The sequence below is a fragment of the Chanodichthys erythropterus genome, chromosome 17 (genome assembly GCF_024489055.1).
Source record: "Chanodichthys erythropterus isolate Z2021 chromosome 17, ASM2448905v1, whole genome shotgun sequence".
Taxonomy (NCBI): domain Eukaryota; kingdom Metazoa; phylum Chordata; class Actinopteri; order Cypriniformes; family Xenocyprididae; genus Chanodichthys; species Chanodichthys erythropterus.
Window position 1 is genome coordinate 36,122,641 of NC_090237.1, and position 22,016 is coordinate 36,144,656.

The 22,016-nt window shown below is 35.6% G+C and overlaps 1 protein-coding gene across 9 annotated transcripts in view; it reads right to left on the minus strand.

Moving 5' to 3' along the window:
- Nucleotides 1-6,388: 6,388 nt before the first annotated feature.
- rffl (ring finger and FYVE-like domain containing E3 ubiquitin protein ligase) overlaps nucleotides 6,389-22,016 on the minus strand; it is a 29,053-nt gene continuing 13,425 nt past the window's right edge. For 8 of the 9 annotated variants that reach the window (XM_067364820.1, XM_067364826.1, XM_067364824.1 and 5 more), the window contains 5 exons: nucleotides 16,388-16,768; nucleotides 14,287-14,352; nucleotides 11,206-11,416; nucleotides 11,000-11,023; nucleotides 6,389-10,191 (listed from right to left, as the gene is read on the minus strand). In XM_067364820.1, the coding sequence (XP_067220921.1) occupies nucleotides 10,010-10,191; nucleotides 11,000-11,023; nucleotides 11,206-11,416; nucleotides 14,287-14,352; nucleotides 16,388-16,768 (864 nt within the window). In that variant the 3' untranslated portion in view covers nucleotides 6,389-10,009. The remainder of the gene's footprint in view (nucleotides 10,192-10,999; nucleotides 11,024-11,205; nucleotides 11,417-14,286; nucleotides 14,353-16,387; nucleotides 16,769-22,016) is intronic. The other variant, XM_067364828.1, reaches the window with a different exon arrangement.

The window sequence follows — 22,016 nt, forward strand, 5'->3', positions numbered from 1 at the left end:
AATTATTTTTAATTTTAAGCTAAAACTGCAAGTTTGGCCCCACAATTTCTCTTTTATCCACAAGAGGTCACTGTGTACCATGATGAAACTTAAACAATCTTTCTCATTCAGAATCTGACTTTTGTTCAGTCTGGTGCCATTATACTGTATGATAATAAATACACTTGTGTTTAAAATAAAACTTGTGTTGAGTCACAACAGCATTTGTGATGGTAAATTTACCTCAAATGTGCGCCATTATAGATTTTGACCAGTGTGTCTCAGATGTGGATCTTAAAATGTCTTTGAATATTTAATAATTATTTATTGCAGTAATTTAAAAAATGCTACAACTAAACATGATATACAAGATATTATGCAAGAGGTTAACTGATGTATTTCTTATTCTGAAGAGAAAATCTGTAGCAAATTCTGCATAATTTTTAACGGGGAACCTTGAGTTACAAATGAGCTACTGATCTAAAATGCTGTGCTTCGAAAAGGACTAAAAACACTATGAAATGATTCACATTACACAATGCAATAACGTTTATATAAAATTCTTAGAAATACCCCAGTTAACATTGAAAATGTGTCTACATAAGCAACCAAAACAGACTACTGAAAACTGACTTAAATGTATTCACAAAAAATAATGCAATATTATGTACATGAATTATGCAACATTTAGTTCCTACGGAAGAGGATTAGGGCCAAGCAATAATAAAAAAATAAAACCATCTCGAGATTAAAGTTGTACAATTTTGAGAAAAAACTTGTTAAATTATGAGAAAAAAGTCGTTAAATTACAAAAACAAATTCGTTAAATTACGAATTTGTTCTCATAATTTAACGACTTTTTTCTAATTTAATTACTTTATTCTCATAATTTAACGAATTTGTTCTCGTAATTTAACGACTTTATTCTCGTAATTTAATGACTTTATTCTCAACATTTTATCTCGACTTTTTTCTCGAAATTTAACAACATTTTTCTCATAATTTAACGAATTTGTTATCGTAATTTAACGACTTTATTCTCGTAATTTAATGACTTTATTCTCAACATTTTATCTCGACTTTCTTCTTGAAATTTAACATTTTTCTCATAATTTAACGAATTTGTTCTCGTAATTTAACGACTTTTTTCTCGTAATTTAACGACTTTATTCTCAAGATTTTATCTCAACTTTTTTCTCAAAATTTAACATTTTTCTCATAATTTAACGAATTTTTTCTCGTAATTTAACGACTTTATTCTCGTAATTTAATGACTTTATTCTCAACATTTTATCTAGACTTTTTTCTTGAAATTTAACATTTTTCTCATAATTTAACGAATTTGTTATCGTAATTTAACGACTTTTTTCTCGTAATTTAACGACTTTATTCTCAAGATTTTATCTAAACTTTTTTCTCAAAATTTAACGACATTTTTCTCAAAATTTAACGAATTTGTTCTCGTAATTTAACGACTTTATTCTCGTAATTTAATGACTTTATTCTCAACATTTTATCTCAACTTTTTTCTTGAAATTTAACAACATTTTTCTCATAATTTAACGAATTTGTTATCGTAATTTAACGACTTTTTTCTCGTAATTTAACGACTTTATTCTCAAGATTTTATCTCAACTTTTTTCTCAAAATTTAACAACATTTTTCTCATAATTTAACGAATTTGTTCTCGTAATTTAACGACTTTATTCTCGTAATTTAATGACTTTATTCTCAACATTTTTACTCGACTTTTTTCTTGAAATTCAAAAACATTTTTCTCATAATTTAACGAATTTGTTATCGTAATTTAACGACTTTTTTCTCGTAATTTAACGACTTTATTCTCAAGATTTTATCTAAACTTTTTTCTCAAAATTTAACGACATTTTTCTCAAAATTTAACGAATTTGTTCTCGTAATTTAACGACTTTATTCTAGTAATTTAATGACTTTATTCTCAACATTTTATCTCGACTTTTTTCTTGAAATTTAACAACATTTTTCTCATAATTTAACGAATTTGTTCTCGTAATTTAACAACTTTTTTTCTCGTAATTTAATGACTTTATTCTCAAGATTTTATCTCAACTTTTTTCTCAAAATTTAACGACATTTTTCTCATAATTTCACGAATTTGTTCTCATAATTTAACAACTTTTTTCTCGTAATTTAATGACTTTATTCTCAAGATTTTATCTCAACTTTTTTCTCAAAATTTAATGACATTTTTCTCATAATTTAACGAATTTGTTCTCGCAATTTAACGACTTTTTTCTCGTAATTTAATGACTTTATTCTCAAGATTTTATCTCAACTTTTTTCTCAAAATTTAACATTTTTCTCATAATTTAACAAATTTGTTCTCGTAATTTAACAACTTTATTCTCGTAATTTAATTACTTTATTCTCGTAATTTAATGACTTTATTCTCAACATTTTATCTCGACTTTTTTCTTGAAATTTAACGTAATTTTTCTCATAATTTAACGACTTTTTCTCGTAATTTAATGACTTTATTCTCAAGATTTTATCTCAACTTTTTTCTCAAAATTTAACGACATTTTTCTCATAATTTAACGAATTTGTTCTCGTAATTTAATGACTTTTTTCTCATAATTTAATGACTACTCTCAACATTTTATCTCAACTTTTTTCTCAAAATTTAACGACATTTTCCTCAATTTAACGAATTTGTTCTCGTAATTTAACAACTTTTTTCTCGTAATTTAATGACTTTATTCTCAAGATTTTATCTCAACTTTTTTCTCGTAATTTAACGACTTTTTTTCTCATAATTTAACGAATTTGTTCTCGTAATTTAACAACTTTTTTCTCGTAATTTAATGACTTTATTCTCAAGATTTTATCTCAACATTTTTCTCAAAATTTAACGACATTTTTCTCATAATTTAACGAATTTGTTCTCGTAATTTAACAACTTTTTTCTCGTAATTTAACGACTTTTTTCTCATAATTTAGTGACTTTATTCTCAAGATTTTATCTCAACTTTTTTCTCATAATTTAACGACTTTTTTCTCGTAATTTAACGACTTTTTTTCTCATAATTTAATGACTTTATTCTCATTTTATCTCGACTTTTTTCTCGAAATTTAACGACATTTTTCTCATAATTTAACGAATTTGTTCTCGTAATTTAACGAATTTGTTCTCGTAATTTAAAGAATTTATTCTCAACATTTTATCTCGACTTTTTTCTTTAAATTTAATGAGTTTATTCTCAACATTTTATTTTGAGTTTTTTTTCTCGAAATTTAACAACTTTAATCTCGAGATGGTTTTATTTTTTTTATTATTGCTTGGCCCTAATCCTCTTCCGTAAGTTCCGGTAAACCAGTGTGGATTTTTGAAATGCTTTGCTGTTTGTATTATACCATTGTCTGTGTTTGCTTCATATAAAAAAGCAATTTTAAAGAATTCTTTTGAAACATTTTTTAAATTTTTTTAATGGAGGACAAACTTCTAAAACGGGTAGTTCCAGCCCTCGATTCTGATTGGTTGAGCCGCGTTTAAAGGCGTTGTAAAATTCCCGAAAACATACAGCAGACCACATTACGTAAGTATTGCCGCAGACATGATAAATTCATAAGGCCTCTTTACACAGCAGACTTAAGGCTGCCCCTTTGCCATCTCAAAAGACATAATGCTGCATAAAAGCCAGACCAAACTGCCTGCTCTGACCCACCTCAGGCCTTAGTGTCAAAGTACACAGCTGAAATTTCTGTGTGAGGCATTTATGCCACCTCTGAGCAGCATTAAAAAGTCTGTGTAAAGACACCTAAATAACACTTCAGAAGCGCTTCTGTGCCACATTTGCAGTGTAAATTTGGCAATAGACGCCCGCTGGATCGCACGTCAACGGCAAAGGAAAACATCTCAGAGAAGGTGATATGATTGATAATCGTGGCTCATTTATATTTTTACAGTTTATCCAGAGGAACCAGGACAACACAAACATCAAGGAAGGCTGAAGAAAGCCTGTCAGTGGACTGTTCTGTGCTTCATCTGCCCATTATTATTATACGACTTACATTATTATATTATTGTACTCACTATTTTATTTGCTATTTTTATTTTATTGACTATATTATTTTACAATTTATGATAGGCCTATACTATCTGCTATTTTATTCAGTTATTATATTATACTATATTTTACTGTTTTTATACTATAGTAATAATAATAATAATAATAATAATAATAATAATATAGGCAGATAATATGCAGATTAAATCACATTATCACATTGTACTGTAATTGTACTCAAATAACTGTAATTAATTGTAATTGAGATTAATTGTAACTCAAATGTTTTACTGGATCTATTAAGGATTGTCTTATATTAGTACAAGCTGTGCTATTAATGTTGTCCACTAGAGCGAGCCACAGGATGAGGAAACTTTTAAGCCCAATCCTTTTATATCTTGTTAAAATATATTTGAATCGAAATAAATTCATTTAGTACATTAACTATGGTGTACTGACATTAAATCTGTGAAATGCTTAGGCCTATAGATAATGTTTAACTTTCTTTAGACCCCAATAAAGTTGCCAGACAGTTAAATATAATGCTGTTCATTCAAAAGAGACAATTTTATGTATTTTTTACTATAACATTTCTATAAAGCGTGTTGTGTTATGAATAATAAAACATACATTTATGTGTTAAACTGCAAGTAAAATTTAAGATAAATGCTTCAGATTAATACGGTTTTGAGATGCAAATTATATTTATATTGATTTGAAACTGTCCTGTGAGGTGATTCAAGAGGAAAATATAAAAGGCAAAAACCAATGCTGTTGTTGAAGACAGAAAAAGCCATTTCCACAGTTAAAATCGATGTCCACATTTCATTTACATTAAATTATATCACATAAGGAACGTCTCCTCAATTATTACCCTTGAAAAATAACCAAATCTACGTTTGAGAAGCTTGAGTTTTCACAATTCCTCATGACAAATTGAATCATTTTCAAGTTCAAACTAGCGAGATTCAGAGTAATTAGAGACAAAACCTTCCTCGTGCTCCACGCAGATCATAAACCGTTGAAATCGGTTGAGAAATGTAAACTTTATTGCGCTTTTTGTCCAGAAAAGCCGCAGCTCCCCGTTCACTTGCATTTGCTTAATGAGGAGTCTTGCCCCGCGCAATATGGCGGACTCGTTGACGTATCGCAGCAACAGACCAAAACGGGGCGTCTATGATGTTATTCAAATAAAAAGTAACCGTAATAAAAAAAATGACTTTTATTCCTCGTGAGGTGTAAAATACTGTAATTTCTTTCTTTCTTTGCAATCTAACGGCTATCGATCCGGCGGATGCAGCCTCTGAAATGAGAGTATCACTGCGCCACCGAGTGTGTTTGTTGTCTTAGCAACGTAAACATATGGTTTTGTTCATTGAAGCTCACTGCATTATGTAGAAGAGTATTGTGAGAGAGATATCGAGTGACCAAGTTACCTGCATTCAGATTTAGCATTTTCCATCAGGTTAGTCTTATGTTCTTTTGTATATCCGCGGCGATCTTGTCCTTTTAAGTTAATGGGTTTTCCGTGCACTGCTTACACTGACAGCGCTAGTCAAAGCAATTGTCAATTTCGTCTTGTTCACAATGAGTTTCAATATAAAAGTCTTTGCGATTGAATGACTCGCTCATAAAGTCAATCTTTGTCGCCATCTAATGGCGTAATAATGTAACTTCTGTTGCTGGTCACGGTCAGGGACTATTTTTTACAGCGGAAGGAAGGCTTTTAATTTTACTTCATGAAAGTTGCATTGATACATATTTTTTGGCTTTAATAGTTGCATTGTGTGGTAATCGTTTTATAAAAGCAATATGCTCCAAGAAGCCGTGGTTTACAGTGAATTTATAACAGCTCCACGTCGTGCCTAACAACGCCCCTTAGCTGTTACAAATTCACTGTAAACCACGGCTTCTCACGACTTATTAAATAGCCGAAACGTACCCTTTTGAAACAAAAGATTACTGTATACTGAGTACAGCAGAACTACAGTATTTAAACGGTGTAAACCCTGATGTCAAATAGCGTTGTCATGCTTGAATGTTTATTTGCATTATTACGCAACTCGCTTGCTTTATTATGTCTGAACCCTCAGGAGGGACGGACAATCGTCTGAGGAAAGAGCTAACAATAACCTGTAACTCAATAACAATACTCCACCCTCGTGAGAATACTTTGTTCTTAGCAAATCTGATACGCTTACCTGGTGATAACGAGCACGAGCTCAGCAGCGTGTCTGCGCACAGACCGGCTCAACCAGTTCAGCTGGGCTCGTGCTCGTGGCTGCTTTGCTTGACAATACCAGTGTTACAGTGCTTGAAAAAAAAAAAAAAAACAACAACAACAACCAGACAAAACGTGTTGGAAATAGATTTTAATACAAAAAATTCGTCAACGACCAAACACACAAAATCTACTGGTGTCTTAGTACGTTTTTAAAATATATCTTATTAAGAAATGATCTGCTTCACACCATTACCATTCAAACAACACATCTGTATTGAAAGTGAAAGCCTTCCCTCTTTATATTTACAGATCATACAACATTCCTGATCCAAACCTAAACCTTAAAATGGCTATTCTCTAATAACTTCACAGTGATAGGAAATCAAGTTAAGTAATCCAAAGTATGATTTTTCTTATTAGCTCGTCTTGCATTTGAGATTTGAATGCAGATGGGTTCACTAGAGCCACGTTTTATTTATCATTACTTTATATATTTATACCACTTTTCTCTTTGGGACAGTGATTCCTGTCGAAAGAAACCTCTTAAGGCAACCCTGGAAATAAAACATTTAACAGTTAACAAGCCTTGCATTCAGAAAAATCTAATTTGCAACCTTTCTATTTAAAGGAATAGTTCTCTAAGAAAAGTAGTGATGTTATTTATTCACCCTAATGCTGGTCCAACCCTGTATTATTATTATTTTACTTCAGCTGAAACACAAAAGGAGATGTTTGGAAGAATGTTCAATCTGCCGGTTTCCATACAATTAAAGTGGATGGTGATTTATACTGCCAAGCTCCACAAAAGAACAAAAACTCCATACATTTATAATATCAGTCCATATGGCTTGATATAAGTCTCCTGAAAGCATAAGACTTTCCCCTCAGGCAGCTCTCAATCCCATCTGCAGTCATATATATCAAAAAATACGCAACAATCAACCACATTGAAACTCCCTATGTGATTGGACAGAAAATGTGCACTAAATACATTTGATGAAGATGTCAGACCTGGTGTGAGACATCCTTTCTGTAATTTAAATGTTAGTGTGAATAAAATTTGTGGCCTCCAAAAGAGAAGTCTTTTTTGTGGAGACTAAAGGCCCGTTCACACCAAGAATGATAACTATAGAGATAACGATATAGTTATAAAAATCGCTCTAAATTAAAACGGTACTGTCCACAGCACAGCTATATGATACAGAGGAACGATATCGTTGGGATCACTTTCAAAATGATTTTTCCAGTTGTTGAACGATAAAACACCGACAGCCAATCACAATCCGTTCTAATTTAAGGGCTCGCGCATTTAAAATGGTGGACGACATTGAGAAAAGTTAACCGCCGAGGTCCAGAAAAAGCCACAACTGTTTGACAACTTCAATCCCCTTTTCAAGAATACTTTAAAGAAAATGGATATATGGAAAACAATCGGTCATTCCCCTGAGAAAAAATAGTGAGAAGTATTAACGATGAGATCGTTATGTCAGGCTAGCCAGGTATCCAGAGCTAGTTTCGAAAACATCGTCTTGCTTCCTTGGAAGTTGCTGTGAAAAAGTCTGGGCGTTGTTTTTATTCCACTACATCAGCTAAATTCACCGTTAGATCAGATCGATTACACTAGCTATCCACTCCAATCGTAGCATGCTGAGGACATCTGCTGGTTAAAGCCTGTAAATGCAACAAGAACAGCAAAACCATGTTGTACACACTTTGAATCTGCAGAATAAACAGACCATTATTGTACGTTGGTGGACGATAATATAGTTATCATTCCTGGTGTGAACGAGGCTTAACGGTATGTAAAACAGAAAATAAGGGGTTGGAATGACATTAGGGGGAGTAAATGACAAATTTCTGAGTGAATTCTGAAGTAGCTGAAGCAGTTCGTGTCATGAACACAAGCATTCCTTAACATCATTGTATGCTCATCACACGGCTTCCTAAGAATAGCACTAGTCGATGGTAATTGAATGTGAAAAGGGAAGGGAGGTGCTGCGGCATATTAGCAGGCCTTTACTTGTCCTGTGACCTGTGAGGCACCATAGAAGCCCGCAGGAGGAGTGTTGAGGCATGTTCACCTGATATTTCCTCTGCTGATGGCTGTCGAAGGCTAAAGTGCTGCTAATCGAATTCCTGCAAGAGATCTACCTCAAACAACACCTTCAGACTGCTCATTGACGGCACTGTGCGGGTCCCGGACGCTAAATCGAGCACTGCGTTGTAACACGCAGTTTGAGGCACTTTGACTGAATGACCGTCATACCAGAGAAGCTTCTTCAACCACACACAACAATGAAAGCTAAAGCATACGGATTCTCTTCCTCTGCCTAAACTAGGTTCAGATGGGATATTTGTTCCATAATCAAAACCAACCATCCACCAGGATTGGTTCAGAATCAAACCATCACTGTAAGGGGTCTGAAAGTCATAAAATCCTCTTTCACACCAAAACCAAAGGAGAAAAAATTAATTATGTAGCATAAAGAACATGAAACGGTGTGTATGGAAGCTTGTTACCACCACTAAATAAAAAATAAAAAGGTAATTGCAACATTTTATCCCACAATTCAGAAGATATAATTTCTTCTTTTCCTCAGAATTGGACTTTTTAACTTGTAAAAGAAGTCAGAATTGTAGTAAATTGCGCAATTATATCTCGCAATTCTGACTTTATTTCTTGCAATTCTGGGTTTATACCTCGCAATTCTGAGAAAAAAAGTCAGAATTGTGAGATAAAAAGTCGCAATTCCCTTTTTTTTGTGTTTTATTTAGTGGCGGAAACAAGCTTCCATAGGTGTGCACAAGTTTAGAGCAGGTGCATGACCAAACTAAGGACTTTAAAAAGGACAGCACACTCCCACAATGCTCTATTTTAATAGTAGACAAACAGTGTTTCGACTACCTGGCGAAGACTGCATCGGTTAAAGCCGTTTGTCTACTATTAAAATAGAGCACTGTGGCAGTGCGCTGTCCTTTTGTTCCCTTTTTTAATAAAGAAAATGAAGGCAATTAAGATTTTTCTGCATTAAAACTTGACCTTTTGATTTTGATCTGGCAGTTTTCATGAGATTCATCAAGGCAAAGTCAGAATGAGAATCAGTTTCAACAAACAATGACTCTTTTTCCAGGTTCCACACCCATATCTGTCTCGCACATAGTTGTCAGCAATTTAGACTATTTGCTGTCGGACACGTGAGATGAATTGACAGGTCTCACAAGTCTTGTGTGACAAGTCTAATTCCTGTTAGTACATTTTTACAGTGTCAGCCTGGATGCTGGTGGCAGATTAAACCTGAGATCCAATATGTGGGTTCTAAAAGAAAAGATGCATTAAAAAGAAGAAGTAGAAAAGCAACAGGTGTGTGAAAAGCAGCAGGGCAGCGACATACGAGGCACTTTCAGAAGACACTCTCTCCGTTCACGATCATATGATCCTCTAAGAGTTTATTAATAGGAGCAGTGGCAGAAATGGGCATTTATGCTGCACTGATTTGTGCAATCTGCACATGTGAAACACAAACATGTGACAGGATCCCACAATCAAAAATAAAGCTTCCTCTTCAAATCATCCAGAAGGCACACTTTGTAGAAACTGAAACGAGTACAGTTATTGCTTAGAGATCTTATTCGCCATCATTTAAAGTGCCTCAAGACAACAGTTCAAGAATTAAAGGCCACCTGACAGTTTTATTCAATTTCCGTTGTTCGAGGGAAGGACTGGGGGATGCTGGTTGTCCCGGTGCTTTGTGAAAGTCATTCAGGATCTGAACACATGCACTGCCCGCACCACATACTGTCGGCAGATGGGACATTCGCTCATGCGCTTGCCGCACTTTGTGCATGTGACCATGTGCCCGCACTCCAAAAGAACACAGTCGATGGGCGAGTCCATGCAGATCTTACACAGGTTCTCCTCCACGGCCGTCCCAGATCCAGTATCTGCATGCAAAAAAGAAACAAGAAATCATGCAACGTGGAAGAAAAATCAGTGTGATATTAGAGATATTAAAGATGTAATGACATTTTAGTCAGGACATTAATACGGTTTATTCACTATAGTTTAAAACAAATCCTAATAAAATATGTCAAGATCTCAGAGTTAAACTGTGTCAGAAAATAATAATCTTAATTATGTCAGATAACACTTAAGCAAAACATGGTCAGGTCCAATCATTTTTGGCTCCAATTTTTTATCAATTTTACTGGTAGTCCACTGTATGAAGATTTTTTGCGTATAATATGTCACAGTTTACTTTATTTTGCTATCCTCACTTACATAAATGAACTATAGTGTCCTGCACCCACTAGTAAAAATACATCAAAAATATAAAAAAATTCTGAATAATTTTTGGTTTGACTATATTTCTTCTTTTCAGCAACATTTTACGGAAAGGACAGTAGGAAGAGTGCAGCTCTTCCATGTGATGAGAGTGAGGATGAGTTAGCCAAATTATAGGGAATGACAGGGATAAAATGATAGGGATCTACTTGTTTTTGGTTTGCTTGAGTTCCAAGTATATAAATCTATCAATTTCTAAAAGAAATGTGCATTTACATGTGCATTAAACTCATAATTTTATTGACAAAATACTTTTTTGACCATTTTCCATTGTGGTACTGAAGCAATTTCATGTAATAACTTATTTGAAAAAATATTTAATAATGCATATCATAGAGGGTTAAATTGACACTTAAAATATTAACAAAAACTATTAATAACTTTTGAAGTCATAGGAAATTAACCCACCTGTGCCTTCTATAGCAGTGGACACTGTAAAGATGAAATACAGCTCACGTTAATGAAATCACCAGAAATAATACATTCAACTTTTACTTTTACTTCAGAAAATGAGGTCATGTTTGCCAGGGGTACCAACTAAAATACCACTTATGAGAAAACAGATGAGCCCTCATCCTCTTGTTTAATGCATCAAATCACATCAAATTTTTTACCCATGTTCTGCAGGTCCTTCTGGTCATGATACAGACGTGTGACTCTCTCCATCAGTTCCCATTTCTCACAGCAGCCCTTGTAGTCCACAAAGTTCCTGGCCAGAATCTCCTTCAACTGCCGGACACTCAAAGCCTCAATATCATCCACTGATCTGAGGTCTGAGAGGGACGCCCGTCGCCCAGGAGCCAACACTTCTTCAGAGTCTGAAGACTGACAGAGCAAGAGATAGAGTGAGTGAGAGCATGCAAAACAACTCTTCTTCTTGGGCTGCTTATATAAATGATCTCTTAGCATACCAAATCCATGCAAACCTCATTACACTGAGAGTCAAAGACAACTTTAGAGAAAGAGAACCTGCCAAATCAAGGGCAAATGCTAGAAAATTAAAGTGTGTCAGAAAATGTTTTTCTTTCACTTTAGTGATTTGGAAACATTTTACGGTTTAAAAGCCTTAACCACAACACGATCTAGAGATGTGCAAAATAGCGGCGGTCTAGATCAGGTTAGCCAGAAAAAGCTTGGCCCACATAAACATAAACAGAACATGTGTAATGCCAAGAGAGATGACAAAAACACACACAAGGATTACTGCAAGACAGTGTGAGGGCAGTTTGTTTAACTCACATCCTGTTATTATGCAAACACTATATGCTAATGCTGGGGAAGAGATAACATGCTGAGTGCTTCATTAACGTCTACGGTTTAAAGGTCTTCTGTAGATGACTTCTAATCTTGTGCTAAGGAGTGGTACCATGTGTCAATGTTGGTCTTGCACCACATGGTAAACATGCCTTTCTGTGCTATATTTAGCAAAATAAGTGCAAATGTCCATCCATGTTTGACCAACAGAGAGACTATATGTAAAAGAAAAAGTGGAGCCACATGCGCAACGATTACAATGGAAAAGTCAAAACAGCCCATCCTCAAGTGGACAGTCCTTTAATGTAAGTTTAGGGGATTTTATATAGTATTGCAGTATTGACAGACTTGTTACTTTTAAATACAGAGTAATAAGGATTGCACGGACAAATCAACTTTAAAGGAACACTCCACTTTTTTTGAAAATAGGCTCATTTTCCAGCTCCCCTAGAGTTAAACAGTTGAGTTTTACCGTTTTCGAATCCATTCAGCCAATCTCTGGTTCTGGCTGTACCACTTTTAGCATAGCTTAGCATAGTTCATTGAATCTGATTAGGCCGTTAGCATCGCGCTTAAAAATGACCAAAGAGTTTTGATATTTTTCCTATTTAAAACTTGACTCTTCTGTAGTTACATCGTGTACTAAGACCGACGGAAAATGAAACGTTGTGATTTTCTAGGCTGATATGGCTAGGAACTATACTCTCATTCAGGCGTAATAATCAAACAACTTTGCTGCCGTTCCATGGCTGCAGCAGTGCAATGATATTACGCAGCGCCTGTGAGCCCCTGCTTGCACAGGGAACATGCCTTGCAACCATGGAGACGTTTGTGAGAGACGCTGCGTAATATCATTGCACTGCTGCAGCCATGGAACGGCAGCAAAGTTCCTTGAACAGGCGTCATCAAGCTACGCCTTTGTTTTAAATAGGCCTCTAGCGACCTCTAGAGGACAAAATTATTACATATTGTACCTTTAATTAAGAAAAATTTCATTATTTTATTTTAATTATTTAACCTAAAATACATGTTTACTAATTTTCCAAATATCCTTTGTTGCTTAAAAAATAAATATATTGTGTTCAAGGGAAAAAGTATTTTTTTGCCTAGACATTTTAGAGCTGTAATAGCAATACCATGATACTGTAAAGTCGTGATATTTTTCGCATAAGGTTATCATACTATTAAAATCTCATACCGGCCCATGCCTAGGACAGATATAGTTCATTTCAAGTGAAAACACCACAAGTAGCCAACTTCAGCATGGACACCTACTGATGTGAAAATTAAACTTGAATTTCAATCTTTTAGACCATACACACATCTATGTATAACACACACTGGCACACAAATACAATAAAAATAGAAAAAAAAAAGTGAAGGCACATCCTGCATTAAACTGTATTTTAATATTAACAGTTTGTTTTTTTTTGTATTAATTTTAATGTCCATTTTCCACTTTCTCTCGGGTCTTTAGAGTTACACAGTCAATTTTTGGCTATGGCACCTTTAATAAACACCCCTTTCACATGTGAAAGGAGCAACAGTGCTCATGCCAGCATGAGGGTCTGTCTCTGTGTCTGATGTAGTTAAAGTACACATGAAATCAAAATTGACCTTATTTATTTTGTTAGCTCAAAGTTTTGTGGTGAACAATTCATCCGTGAAAGTCAATCCACACAAAAAAATTGTTTGGCTTTGTAATATTTAATCAAAATCTGAAAATGCTCCCCTCTGCAACGGTGCCCCATCTCTAATGACGTCAGTTTGACAGCTTGGGTTGAAATCGCTTAAACCACTCCGCTGCAACCGTTAGTCTGCTATGAGCGAGAGATGGAGAGGAGGAGCGCTAAAGTAAAACTCTGCCCTCTATTTAATATTCCGTTTCACTTGGAAATACGTCACAACACTGGAGAAAAGACGTTTGCAACTTCCGGTTCAAGCGGACTTTAAGGTCAGATTGAAATGGAAGGAGAAAAAGAATTGTTCTTTTGAGTCAGATCTTTCAAATGAATCGATCGATCTGGTTCACAAAACTGGTCTGAATGCTTGTTCATGGAAATGGTCTAATCCGGATCTTGCGTTCAACAGGTCAACATGAGGGAGAGTACATCTCAGAATCTTCATTTACGCATGAACTATCCCTTTAAGATGGACTGGTGTGAAAAGAGTAGACTTGAAAAATAGACTTTCAAAGTAGCAGTGATTCATCCCAGCCTGTAGCCAAGCTTTTTCCCACACACAAGGCACCCACATGGAAGAAGACATTCTTTAAACGGACTCTACTGAAGACGGCATAAATCATCAAAAGGCCAAATCTTTTCATTGCTAAAGAATGACAGAAAGATTCCCAGGTCACCGATCTATCCTCTGCCCCATTTAACGGCCCAGACGGCGCAGCAGGAAGAAGAAGAGGAGAGGTAAGGAGTTTCAGGAGGTACCTGCATCTCCTGCTCCACCTGCAGCTCATCGTCCATCTCACTTTCAGCTGTCGCCTCAGCCAAGCTCTAAGGGTCAAAGGTCGCAGCCAACACAGTTTAACACAGCTGTGCTCTCTAACTCGTTTTAAGTTACAACAAATATTTCACACACTCCTTAGTGTGCTTAGGGGACGGTCCATGTCAAAACTTCTTTCCAAAGCTGTGCTTTACAGTGCTTTATGAACCACACCGAGAAGTGAAGCACATGCCAGGGACTGTGAGCAGAGATCAATTTGAAATGTTTTCCAGTGTTAAAATAATTTCTCCTAACCCAGTCTAATGTGTAGAGACAAATATAAACAAACCTTTTGCAGTTTGACTTCCTGAAGTTCAGTCAAAAGTTTGTACTCAAGGCAGAATTTAATTGACAAAAAATTGTAAAATATTGTTACATTTTAAATATATTCCTGTGATGCAAAGCTGAATTTTCAGCATCATTACTCCAGTCTTCAGTGTCACATGATCCTTCAGAAATCATTCTAACATGATGATTTGATGTTCAAGAAACATTTATTTTTATCATTTATGTTGAAAACCATTTTGCGGCTAAATATTTTTGTAGAAACTGTGAAACACTACCATTCTATATATATATATATTAGTGTTGTCAAAAGTACCGGTACTTCGGTACCAAGTCGGTACTGAAATTTTGAAAATGCATTTCTGTAGTACCGAGAATCCGGGTATATTCGGTACCTACTGATAGTCTGTGGCAGTATTTACTTGAATATGACACGAGTGAAGCCCAAAGCTTTGTTTACAAAAGAAAATGGGTTAGCAATTAAATGTGAAATCGTAGCCATGGAAATATTTTGGTTCATGCCGAATGAGAGGCACGTGAGTCCATAAATTTAAGCTTCGTATTCTGTTTTGTGAAGTGATCTGGTCACCTGATTATCAGAGAATTTAACAATATTCCATTAGTTATTCCACTGAACATGGAATCTCTGTTTCTTTTCCCAAATCTTCACTCACGCAGGGGATTATAAACGTTTCTTTCTTTCGTTCGCATTGAGGCATATTATAGGCTATTCGCAATCTTTACTGTGTTGTAAAGTAGAAAAAAACACCGTAGGACAGAAACCTTTTTGCTTGCACGACAATTTCTATTTAACACAGTTTGTGCTTGTTATTAAACTTTATAAGGCGCGTTTATTTGCGGTGATTTTTACTTTCGCTTTCTCTGACAGCGCAAAATCAAACATAGCCTGAATGTCTTTCCCCTGCGGAGGATAAAACTCGCTCTTCAGACCTTTTACAACAAGTGTCAGTTCCTTATAATATCAGGAAAAAACATGAAGATATTATTAAAGAGAAATGGTCTCTTTCCTGCTCGTGTCCCTCATCCCTCTCAAAGCGCAAAGCGGCTATATCAGAGACTATAGAATAACAGGACTTTGGCTATATGATGCATCTTTGTGTTAAATTACGAATTTGTTCTCATAATTTAACAACTTTTTTTTCTCGTAATTTAATGACTTTATTCTCAACATTTTATCTCGACTTTTTTCTCGAAATTTAACAACTTTAATCTCGAGATGGTTTTATTTTTTTATTATTGCTTGGCCCTAATCCTCTTCCATAGTACACACACAAACATACATAATGTTTTTAAAATAGGCTATATAAAATAAAAAATTGGTTCCAGCAGATTTTGCTGTGGTACCGAAATTGGTACAGAGAACCGTAAAATTTTCATGGTATCGGTACCGACTACTGTAATTTTGGTACCGTGACAACACTAATATATATACATTTTATTCATCAAGGACACATTAAGTGTATCAGTAGTAACAGTAAAGACATTTAAAATGTTGAAAAAGATTTTTTATTTCAAATAAATGCTGTTCTTTTGTTATATTTATTCATCAAAGAATCATGAAAAAAAATGTATCACAGTCTCCACAAAAATATTAAGCAGCAAAAACTTGAATACTGATAATAATAAGAACCAATTATTAATAACTGAGCATCAAATCATCATATTAGAATGATTTCTGAAGGATCATGTGACACTGAAGACTGGAGTATATATATCTTTTTTTTTTTTTTTTTCTTTTACCTGTGCATCTTCTGTTTGAATCGGAGGTCCCAGTTCCGTCGTGCCGTTGTTCCCCGACGGGCTCGCTGTAATGACTGGAGTGTTAGGGGCTTCTTGCGGGTCTAAGCGTGTGGTTATTGGGGGTGGAATGTGCGTGTCAGATGTAGGTGTCTGTTGGCCAAGAACCAGCTCGACCAGCTCCTCCTTCTCGCGGCACATCTGCGTGGGGACCCCGTGCAGGTGGAGGTACTCCCTCAGATCCTTCACCTTGAGTTTCATCAGCTCGGCTCGCTCGAACAAGATGCCGCGGAAACGATGGCAAGTGTGGCACAGCCATGGCTGGAGGTCCTGCTGAGTGGAGCACCGGCTGCAGTAGTTTTTCTTGCAGTCCATGCACATGTGCTGCAATGATAAATGGGAGTGTGCATTTTAAAGCCAGGTTAAGACTAGAACACAGTGTCAAATCTTATTGCAACACCATTAAGAACACTGAATTTCGCAGTTGGCAAAGGCATTAAAGAGTTTAAGAACTGGGTCAAAAGCTACACTCTAAGCATATGTACTGTTTTGTGTCATTACATCTGATAAACACTGAGCTGTACTGGATAATGCCAAAGCAGTCTGGGAAGTTTCTTCAGGAAATATAAACACGTGACTAACATAACTGGACCGTAGTGTTCTGGAAGTCACAATGCCATTCAGTCAGAGCTGTGGATCAATGCACACACAAGAGTGCATGTCCCGATCTCATTCCCCTCCTCTCACTCCTACTTTCCTGTCTACAATCCACATCACTGTAATATAATAATAAAATAGCTCAGTCTGCAAAACCTCAAAACTGACCCCCATTTACTTTGTTAGTGCACATTATTAGTCTTACAGTGAACAATTAATCTGTGCAAACAAGTCGGTCTATTCAAAATCTAAAAAACTGCTTATTTAAGGCCAAATTTAAGGCTTTTTAAGACTCCCACAAATAAAATTATTACCATATAAATACCAGGGGTGGAAAACAAAAACAAAAAAACAAATCGATTCACATATGAATCGTGATTCAATCTTCTGCCGATTTAAATTGATTCACAGATTTTGAAAATTTATTTTCTAAAAATGTATTAATGATGTGATGTTGTCGGTTCAAAGAAGGTGAATGTCACCCAGGAGAGCAGTTCAGCAGCTGGACAGATTAGAGGAGCACACAGGCTTGCAACGGAGGAAGCATTATGAATCAAGCTTACTTGACAACAATAGTTACTATATCAGTAACCTAATGAATAAAAAAAAGCCTTAAATAATATTTAGTTACAAGCTTTCTTGGAATCTTGCCGCGTACAGGTACTTTTTACACACAGAAACGTGTTTAAATACCCGCCTATAAAAGCGAATAAACATATATCCTGTATCTGAAGCTAAAGTACCAAGATTGAGAATCCAACAGTTCGTATATATATTTCTAACCCAAATAATCGTCCAATTATTCGGATCCAGATGATAATCACTTACTTTGATTCTTAATATTTGTCAACTTGACGCTCACATAAACTGATCACATTTCTAATGATGCAAAAGATGCGCCGCTCAAGCTCAAGCTGAAGAAGTGAATATGAAAGGCTGAGCGGCAGCGGGCTGGAGTAAAATAACACAAGGGGTCTATCATTTAAATTACTTTACTAAATAAGTCCACTAACAGTAGCTATTGCTCTTCTGCACTCTTTCTGAAAGCGCCCTTCATTAAGGGTTGCCAGATATCAAACTTTGAATCGAATCGTGACCCCAAGAATCGATACGAATCGAATCCCACCCCTAATTAATACCACATCCTAAACCATGAAATGACAGTAAAATGACAATTTATCAACTTTACAGTTCAAATACAGATTATGACAAAAACAAAAAGTATTATAAAATATAAACCTCACATTTCAGCATTTATTTCATGTAAGAAATGAGTCAAAAAATATAAATGATCATTTATTTTAATATCATTAAGTTGTTGCCTTTTGAAGTTTAATAAGCACATTAAGCCATATCTTTATTCCTGTTTAATTTTAAAATTATTTTTTTTAATTACAAACCTCTTGAAATGATACTTTTTTTCCTTCCTTCTACCATTAGCAATATTTAAGACTTTTTAAGGACCCGTGGGGACCCTGTTTTACCTGTACAAAAAGTAAATGATGCTGTTTGATATTGCAAACTGGTATTTGTTATCATATTTGAATTCATTATCATAATCAAATTGTTTCAACATTTACTGCACTTTGTTTTTCTACTATATTTACATATAGCCACTAATAAACCGAAAGTCACTCACATTGAAAGAAAATAGCTTAACATTGCTAAACAAGGTGGATACTGAAGTCTGTCTCAACTTCTGGTTTCACGCAGACTTTAAGGCCGTGACACAATTAGGCATAGTTTTTGCCGTTTGCTCCACACTGTTAGCACTGGTTGGACCTCCGTCAGCAGCTTGAGCATTGAGTATTCAGCCGATTGGGCATGTTGAATCAGCAGCAAAACTCATCGGTAAGAGATATCACTCTGATTGGCTGCTCATCTTAGCAAACCAGTGGATGACAAGAAAAATGGAAGTGAAGAAAACAAGCAAAGTCAAGCAGATACATGAAAGGGCTCTTTCTGTTGCAATTTATCAGACATATTCAAAGAAGATACATTATGAATTCATCTGTGGTGAGTGAAATTGGTGAAAAAAAGATAAGCAAGCACTGCTATGTTTACGGTTTTATTGATGAATACAGACTACTGCCTACTGCTAGTTGGCCGTTGACTGTAGTCTTTGTGGTGTGTTCAAGCACAACTTTTTGGCCCAGGCACAGGTGACGCGATGAAAGCCACTAGTTCTTTGATGTCGTGTCTTGGCCTTTATGTAGGCCATGTTTTTAGGACATCTGAGGCTGGTTCATGCTTCTATAGAAGCAATACTTCAATGGAACTTCAGATGAATTCATAAGAAACTGTTTTTAATCACCAAATTACTAGAGAAGCACTACACTACCCACAAATCTAAAATGAAATCCTACAATTAGAGAAGTCTCCATTACTGTGGAAATAGGAACCATTGTAATTTCCACAGTGGCAAGCTTTTGCTATGTTACCCAACAATGGTTAATATGGGATGTTGAAAATACATCTACAACATTCTCGATGAGTCCTTCATTCATTTACTGATTTTCATATACTTTTTGTCTTAAAATCAATTGTTGTCGAATGAATTAACCATGGTTCTATGGTTCAAGGCTTGGAAACATTTTTTTGAAATATCTATTGACAAAAATACTGGGCGGTCACTATTGAGCTCTATTTGGAGAACAATAATGGATGTGCTATTAAGTGTATAAAACAGCTTGCTTTTCAAAAACTTCCAATTCAAAAAACAGCATTCCAAATCAGGAATCCTGATCCCAAAGTTACTCTCTCTTGATACTCTTATGTAAGGTGCGTGTGCAGGAATTCCAGGAACGTGATGTGACAACAGCAGCACTACTGTAAGGAATTGGTACAATGGCCATGACATCGATATGCTCCATTGTATTCGAGTCATTCGAGCCACAGTTTACAAAGTGCATTCCGGACAACTCTCCTCGTGAGGCGAGTTGCCGCTTTTCCACTGTCTGCCAGTGTGAGCCAGGGCTAACAACGTGCCGGGCGGGGCCAATAGCCTCGTGCCTCAAGCACAGAGGCCAAAATCAAGCTGTGTTTCCACTGTTAGGCCAATAGCCCCGTAGCGCTACCCTAAAGCCTGTTCTTAACACGCCTCCACAGAACAACGTCACTGTTACACCAGCTGACTGAAAACTAGCTAGATCACAAAATGAGCATGACAGAAGTGGACGACTTAAGACTCCAGCATCGATATTTGACCAATGATTTACAACACAAAATGTTACAGAGACAGGAGTGAACATTAATCATGCTGAATCAAACCGGTATTTACCATTTCACATAAAAAGAGAACATACCTATTCAGATGCACCTGCTTCCAAGTGTAAAGGCTCACACATTTAGAAAAATACTGATAAAATCTCATATTTACATCACATTTCTTTAGAAAGAATGAACATTTCTATTAATTTCCCATTAAATTCTGTGATCTGAGAAGGTTTTAGCAATCTCTCCTGTCTCACTATATCCTTTCAGCCAGAGAAAGAGAGGGAGCTCATGAGAAGAAAACAGGAGTTATGAGTTATACGAGTTAACCGAAGTATAGGTAATTTAAGACACATATGTGGATGGCTTCATTAATCCAGTATCAACAAAAGCACAGGGAAGAGAGCAATAAAACATGAATCCAAATAAATACATAAACAATCATATATGATTTGTCTACGTTCTTCAAGCATTCTCTGGTATTATCCATAAATGTGTATTTATTATTGAAATGGTTAGCACAAGTAGCCTTTCGTATCGCATATAAATATATTTCTGAATCCCCGTCGGATTGCAAACGGAAGTTATTTCAAACACTCACTGGTGTCTAAAAGTGAGTTTTGAGCTGAAAATTGTACACGTGTTTTAACCCTTTCACATGCAAGTTTAAATTCTAGCTAGCCCCCAAAAGTTTAAAGGCGACCATTATTTTTAGAACACATAACTTTATTTCTTACATGGCAACGCGTCACGCATATTTCCAAGCTTGTCACGTGACACACCACAGCCACAATAAGGGGCTGTTCACACAGAACGTGTTAATCCATTCCACTGCACTACTTTTCCATTATTTTTCTATGTAAACACTTGCTATACAGACATGTTTGACTGTTGCGCTCGCGTATTGTGTCTTTTGTAGTGTTTCGCGCATAACACAGTGTTATAAAAATGTGGCGCTCAAGTTAAATAACTAAATTCCCCATTCCAATGCCTGCATCTCAAAGTAAAAACATGCTCTGTATGAACCAGCCTTAACATTGTATGACAGATGTATCTCTTATTTAATTTCTTTTTTTATTCAAAATATTCAGAAACTCGCTAACCGTGCCATCAAACATCGGATATTACGATTCTCAAATACGTGTAAGTGAATGTGTTTTGTCATTTAAAACCCTTTATAATGATCTTGATCTGTTTGCGGCGCAGTTCAGATAATTCTATCAGTCATATTTATATATTTACATATATTCTTAAGTTTCTCTCAAAACACATTTAAGTAAGTGTCCGATGAACTGGGAGAAGTATAGAGTAAACTTACTTACATAATTTGTATCTGATATAAATAAAACACACCAGCAAATTTAATATATGAATGGATTGTTATTGCCGCATCAGACGCCTGTGTGCATTTTACAAACTATAAAATGTTTTGTTTTACTAGTACTTGTGTATTTAAATGTCTGAAACCTAAAATGAACATTGTTTTTGAAAACACTGCTAGTGACAAGCACTAAGCACGTCCGTCTCTGGCTCAGCGCCAGCCAACACGCGGGAGCACAGTTTGAATCTGGCAGTTATGTGACGTCACTGTACATTCGAAAATCCCAAATGTGGGACTGTACCGCTAAAAAAATTATATGTTGAAGTTAGCTGGTAGGCTGATATAATAACATGGGAAATGAGCAGCGGTGTTGACGTCTCCTGACTCAGGTAAACTCCGCCTTTGTTCAGGACCACTCCTCAAGCACCAGTTGGCCTGCTT